Source organism: Hibiscus syriacus, unplaced genomic scaffold, assembly GCF_006381635.1.
Source record: "Hibiscus syriacus cultivar Baekdansim isolate YM2019G1 unplaced genomic scaffold, ASM638163v2 tig00112530_pilon, whole genome shotgun sequence".
NCBI classification, from domain to species: domain Eukaryota; kingdom Viridiplantae; phylum Streptophyta; class Magnoliopsida; order Malvales; family Malvaceae; genus Hibiscus; species Hibiscus syriacus.
The window spans coordinates 1,222,738-1,229,528 of record NW_024063358.1 but is presented as its reverse complement, the minus strand read 5'-3'; the positions used below and the strand labels follow the sequence as shown (position 1 = coordinate 1,229,528).

Here is a 6,791-nt window from a genome sequence, read left to right as displayed (position 1 = left end):
GAACCTTCATGTATGATAGTTTCAATCTCCGAATACACACTAACAAGTTGTAGTATTTGATTTACAAATTTGGTCTTCCCTAAATAGTAGTGGAACATATTCCTTTTACAGATTTGATCTTCCAGAAGAGCAGTGAAGTAAATCAATCATTATTCAATTTTTTTGAAAAGCGATGAAATGGATTAAAATTTTCATATATGATTTCCCTAAAGAGTAGCGGAATATATCCCTTTTTTCAAATTTGATCTTCCTGAAGAGTAGTAAAGCAAATCAATCATGATTTAATTTTCCCTAAAGAATGGTGAAATGAATCAAAATTTCTAGATCTGATCTTCTTAAAAAGTAGTGGAGTAGATCTCTTTTTCCCAGATTTGATCTTCTTTAAGAGTAGAGAAGTAAGTCAACCCTAATCCTATCTTCTCTAAAGAGTAATGAAGTGAATCAAAATGTTCAGATCTGATTATCCTAAACAGCATTGGAGCATATCAAATCCGATCTTCCTGAAGTTGCAGTAAAACAAATCATTTTTTTCAAATTTGACCTTCCCAAAGTTGCAGTGAACCAAGTCAACCCAGATTTAACCTACCATGAACATGCAGTGGAGTGAATCAAATTGTTTCAATCTAACCTACCTAGAGTTGTAGTGAAGTAGATCACTTTTCAATTGACCTTCTAAACTTGAAGGGAAGCAAATTAACCTAGATTCAACCTATCCTGAAGTAACAAGAGAGTTTATTATTTCTCTAACATAAAAAATTGACAATCTTTTAGTCTTTGCTCTATTTTCATTGCACGCCAATAATCATTCCGTCATTCACATGTTGTACGTGTTTGTAGGAAATGATTTATTAAAATGATTATAAGTTTCATTGCTTAAACGTATTAATATGAGAAATCAATTATCAATTTTTTAGGGATATATTTTAACATAGTCTTTTAATTAGTATTTATTTTATTTTAGAATTTTAAATTAATTTTCTTTTGTTGATAGATGTTCATAATTATAATAGATATATCACAGTTAAAGTGTAATAAAATCAATTTGTGATACATTAATATTATTATATGTATTTTATGTTAACGTTGGTAATATTTAACATTCACTACAATTAATAATATTTATTTGTATCTATTATTTTTCTGAATTTTTTGTTAGATTTCTACCTATTTTGGAGAAGAGTTTCCCTTATATGGACGATAGGTTTTAGTTTTTAATTTTCTTTTATGATATACATAAAAGAAATTATATGTTTTTATTAGATTTTAATGTGTACATAAATCAAATAATATATAAATATATAAGATTTTTATTAAATTTAATTTTATCAAATATTATTTAAAATATTTTAAGTATGACATACACAAATCTTAGACTGTCGAGTGCTTTCATTACACAACTTACTATATTCTCACAACTTGTTTTATTATAAATGAAAATGACACTTGTATTATGAAATAAATTTACGATGCAACTAAAGCCCGCTGTTAATTATTCATATAGTTTTATCTTATCCTAAGCTAATAGGTATATTCTAATTAATTTTGTATAGTAATATTATATTTATCCATTCAAAGCAAAACCTGCTTATAAATGTTTTTTTTTTATGAATGAAAATTGAATTTTATTAATAAAAATAATAGAATATATCAAATTTATATCGCGTCTAAATAGAAAATTTAATACAATAATCACCAAAAAATTCATACATAAAATAATATTATTAAACTCAAAGGTACGAGAAAAAATGAAAGCTTCAAATTGAGAATGACGTCTAACATCAAAAGATCTCAATAGTCTTTATAAAACTCATTGTCTTTGTCGAACGAGACCCTTTATGATAGGATAAAAGAGTGATGAACGAACCAAATAATTTGACATACAGCTTTAGCAAACAATCTTTTATCAAGGAGGTGATTTGACAGTACTTTACCAACGATAAATCAATCAGAAAATAAATGTCGTGAGTATCTTAGTAAAAGCACCAATATGATCACAAATGTATGCCAAAAACTTACCAAAAACCACAAGGAACGTGTCACAATAGCAGAGAAAAAAAGTGCAACAAGTACATAGAAAATTTTGACACAATGAAAGAGATTCTTATTCTTAATTAGAAAAACTCGAGAAAAAAGAAAAACAATGGACATATTATAGAAAAGAAAAGAAAAATAATGATCATAAACGGCCGTTAAACAATACTAAAATTAATGTCATCGTCGGTAAAATAAAAATTAAAAAAAAAACAGAATGAATGTACGAAATAAAACTTAGATTAAGGGGTAGTAAAAGATAATCATAAATGCTTTTTTTTCTTGAATGTATGTCCACAGAACTTAGCCATGCTGCCATAATTATCACATGTAGCACATCTTCAAATATGAGCTGAATACATAAATATACTATTAATATTCCACAACGGTCCATTTAAATTAGATCTTTCACACCTATTTTTCTTTTCTTTTTATAAAAATATAGAGGCGTGCTCTAAAATTTTGATGTTTTAAATTATAGAAAACAACAACAATCTTTGACATTTTGAAAACAATTTAAAAGTTGGATTCTGCTTATATATTCATAAATATTATGTTTACTTTAACATGATCTAAAACATTTATACAACTAAATTTCATCCAAGCATCTCCAATTCTATTACCATTATTATTACAGTTATTTCAAGCATTGGCATTGTACATTTGTACTAAAACGATACAGGAGATTGACAAATAAAGCAAACATCATTAACTGGAACGACCCAAATTAGACCAAGTTCAAATCAAAGAATCCTTAATGGAAGATCAGCGTATCCGACCCGAGCTTTGTGTCTCTCGAAGAGATCATGCAGAGCTTTAACAAACTGGGCATGCACTTCAAGGACCTGTGAAAACATATTGATCAATGCATAATGGGATTTTGGCCCGTTCATGGAAAACAAATCACAAGGCGATGGCATTGTGCCAAGGTTCGATAAGCATGGATGAACTGAGGGAGGATGACGGGGATAGTCGTCTTTCTAAATATTTTAAATTCTCATATAATTTAGATATCTTATCTATATTTTCTATTGATGATCTATTTCCACCTTTAAAATTTTATAAGCTCAGCTCCCGACATAAAACCCTTCCTCTATCCCTAGCCACAAGGATCTTTCGTTCAAGCACATGCCTCTACTATACCAAGACCATCATAGAAGGTAACCCTAATTTTCCCGTTATTTGGATTGAACTTGAGTGATAAATACGGGTATGGGTCTGACACAGGCACCATTATGTTTTTCCTTGTATCCAAGATACGAGTACTTCCAGAAAATGAAAAATAAAAACGACATGTCTAATCTTATGGACATACGACCTCAAAAAAACATAACTATACTATGTCAAGCACATATATATATGTACTTCACACCCGACCCAAGTCTAAATAACATAGATTTATCCTTGTTTTTTAGCATCATTTACTCGCTAAGCAACATGCATTAGGCATTCGCGTAATAACAGCAAATTCAACCATTGAAACAGCAATACTCAGTTGGGAAACTTCTAAACGTCATGTAAAAGAAAATACCTCTTCGTTTGTAGGTTGGGAATTTTTCTTCAAGCTAATAGGCTTCCCAACCACCACATACATCGGATGTTGATAGGGTATCGGAGTTCTGCAAATAAAAACACAAAGGTATGTTTAAACTTCAAAGTTATGGATTTCAAACAGCACTTCCAAAGCCTTAGCCTTTTGTAAGAATTGTCTTTTAATCAATGGAAGCAGAAAACTTTCATTTTTGACATTCTTTCGAGCTTTTCGACTGTCTTGAGAATAATCTGAATGCCTTTAGTTTCCCTCCAACATCCATTACCATTGACACTCTTTAAAACCCCTTCCAAGTGACCAAAGTTAAAAAAAAATTGTGTTAAAATGTCTTATACATTAAATTATTAATTTTTAAGAGGGGAAAATATAACTTTTTTTTAACTAAAGGGGTAATAAGGATAAAATTCAATCAATAAATTTTCAAGGGACTGTAAATGAATTCTACCTTTAAACAAGGGGAGAAAAAAAATTCAACATTATTTAATTTCTTCTATAAAAAAATTATATGATTTATTATAATTCATTTTAAATCCATTAAAAATGTAAAAAGAATACTAAATTTATTTCAACACAAGAAGAAATGGGATCTTTAAAGTAAAGATGAAACCTTGGGGGCTTCAAATACAAACAATAATAAAATAAGGTGTCATGATATAATTATTAAATCATCAATCAAAAAAATTTAAACTTGAGGGATATGTGATCTAATTTACCTAATTTTAAAACTGACGGTAACTTATAAGAAGTATTTAAAACAAAACTGGGAGCAAGGCATAATTTCAAAATTGACAGTAACTTAAGAACCGTTTAAAAAAATACAAGTCGAGGCTTAACTTAGTTTTCAAACCACTAGGGACCTAAAGGGTATTTGAACCCAAAAACCCAGAGGGGAAAGGTTCAATTTGTCTAATTTCAAAACCACCAAAGACCTAACAAGTAATTAAACCCAAAATTCTGAGGAGAAGGCCCCACCCATCCTTCAATTAGTTTAATCCCGGTTCCTCTTCCTTATTCAGTAGAAAAGTCAAAAAAGATATACTGCTTTTCTTCTATTAAAATTTCTTTTATCATTTTTTTATTAATCTTTTTTTATTACGACTCTTTATTATTAAAATATAAAAATAATATTTTAAAAACCTTCAATTCAATAGTTTTAAAATATATATTTTATATAATTTAATTATTTAAAATATTTAAAATAATCGTGATTAAAATTTAAAAAATTTAAATTTAACAAAAATAAAAAAATGGGAAAGAACCAGTAATTAAGATGCATACCCAAAAGCTCCCCAAAATAGCATGGGGACGAACTTGATAGCCCTCGAAAGTTGGAGGACGAGCTTGCCACCAGGTTTCCACCACCTGTACGCATGTGACTGGCGCAGAAGAAAGAGTCAAGAGAACCAGATTCCAGTAGTGTAGAATATTGTTCAAGTAGTTAGGAAAAAAACAAAAACAAAATCAAGTACGGCAACCACAAAGGCCACGAAATAGTCGCTTAGCTTATCCTATATAGCTGCTTCAGGTAAAATGCATGAATAAAATGACGAAATATGTGGCAGGAAATGCTGAGATTAATGAATTCTGGCGCAGAGCGGCGTCGTTTACTCACTTGACCAAAGGCGAAAACTGGGACCAGTGGACACCCCATTTCCATGGCTATCCGAACAAACCCTCTTCGTTCCTTGAGGAATGCAACCTGTAAGATCCAAAAATTAAAACCAATTGCACGTTCTGGAACAAGAAGAGAGTTGAAGAATGAAACCTCAGAATCATGCTGCATGAGGAATGTCTCTTGAACTCCACCAGCCACTACAATACAACTATAACCATTTCCCAACAGGGAACAGAAGTTCTTCCTTGTGGCTGGTGAAGCACCCAACCATGTCCATAGATGCCTCAAAAATGGAGTGTAAAATACCTGTATTCATCCATTTATACCACCAAACAAGTTATGGCCAAAAGAAAATTGAGTAATAAAGTGCAGAGGGCGAAGGATTGTGGGCTTACGGGGCTCGAAGTAAGGCACTTCAGTTTGGGAAGAGGCATGAAACCTGTGCGTTCAGCCAACGTGACAACTCCGATCGGCAACACGGAATGCGGCTCGTAGCCGAAAACTGCACGCATTTACAAGCTAACATCTGTTATTTGCTCCACTCTTGCAAGCATTTTGTCGAGCACTTTGAAGTAAAGGTTAAAAGAAAGAAGACGAGACCGTAAGCGCAATCGGGATGGAAATCGTTGATGTCCTCAACGTGGAGAGTAGTGGGAAAATAACTGGCCATATGCCTACATACATACCTGTTCATTTCAAGCATGATTATTTGTTGAACTTACAATTAATGAAAACAACAGAGATAAATAAGAGATTAGAACAGTAAAAATGGCTGTTACCTGGCCAACCTCAGCCCAAATCTACTGTTTTCATCGATCGGAAGAATTACGAAACCCGCGAGGATTCCAACTACCCTGGAGATATTGAATAAAATAAAGACATGAATTTCTGTCATTTAAATTCTTTCCTTTTCTCCAACAAGAAAGTAAAGTAATATACTTAGATTAGAGGAAGGGGACGAACAAGAGAAATTTGGAGAAAGGAAGGAAGATGAGAGAGAAAAGGAGGACGGAGACGTTGAAATGCATAGATCCAATCCACAGCGCACAAGCTAATGTTCCGTGCAAAATGTTCGACGGGAATTCATGCCTTCCACTGAATTGCCGATACCCAGGTCCAGGCTTAAACGTCTGTTTACCCGCCCTATCTTCCGCCATCTTCCGACGCAGAGGACCTAATCTCTACCGCTTGTGAAATATGCCCTTCTCCTCTATATTCTGGTTTAACTAACACCACATATTACACACGACACTTCACTCCGCTATGCTTCCCTCTTAATTTATGCGGAGACGACGAGATGGACATGATTAAAAATATTGTTTTAAAATAAAGGGTAAACTACACCATTTCTCATTGAACTATACTCTCTCCTATTTTACTCACTATACTTTCAATTTTTCTAAATTACTTACTGAAACTTTCGAATTACTCATGTTTTGGTCCTTTTGAATTATTTTATTATTATTTTTGTATGACATAACATTTTTTATTATTATATAATATAAAATAAAAACAAAAGGTTGTCGGATACCACTATCGACCGTCGTAGATGGTGGTCGTTTGGTCATAAATTTCATAGGTCAATTCATCTCG

The 6,791-nt window shown here is 32.0% G+C and overlaps 1 protein-coding gene across 2 annotated transcripts; it reads right to left on the bottom strand.

Moving 5' to 3' along the window:
- Positions 1-2,640: 2,640 nt before the first annotated feature.
- Positions 2,641-6,456, bottom strand: LOC120181719 (diacylglycerol O-acyltransferase 2D-like). Of its 2 annotated transcripts, XM_039186806.1 has the most exons (9): positions 6,162-6,453; positions 5,978-6,052; positions 5,799-5,884; positions 5,594-5,700; positions 5,349-5,504; positions 5,196-5,282; positions 4,862-4,959; positions 3,563-3,650; positions 2,641-2,876 (listed from the first exon to the last, which is right to left on the bottom strand). In XM_039186806.1, the coding sequence occupies exons 1-9, from the start codon at positions 6,353-6,355 to the stop codon at positions 2,775-2,777; spliced, it is 993 nt and encodes a 330-aa protein (XP_039042737.1). In that variant the 5' UTR covers positions 6,356-6,453; the 3' UTR covers positions 2,641-2,774. The 2 variants fall into 2 exon arrangements, with proteins under 2 accessions (XP_039042737.1, XP_039042736.1); XM_039186805.1 differs by having other exon boundaries at positions 5,196-5,504; positions 6,162-6,456.
- Between the last annotated feature and the right edge of the window lie 335 nt (positions 6,457-6,791).

Bases quoted from the DNA above. Each gene is read 5' to 3' on its own strand.
- LOC120181719 (XM_039186805.1), bottom strand. From the start codon at position 6,355: ATGGCGGAAGATAGGGCGGGTAAACAGACGTTTAAGCCTGGACCTGGG. The intron at 5,885-5,977 runs GTAACAGCCATT...TGAAATGAACAG, and splicing joins TTTGGGCTGAGGTTGGCCAG to GTATGTATGTAGGCATATGG. The intron at 5,701-5,798 runs GTCTCGTCTTCT...AAATGCGTGCAG, and splicing joins CCATCCCGATTGCGCTTACG to TTTTCGGCTACGAGCCGCAT.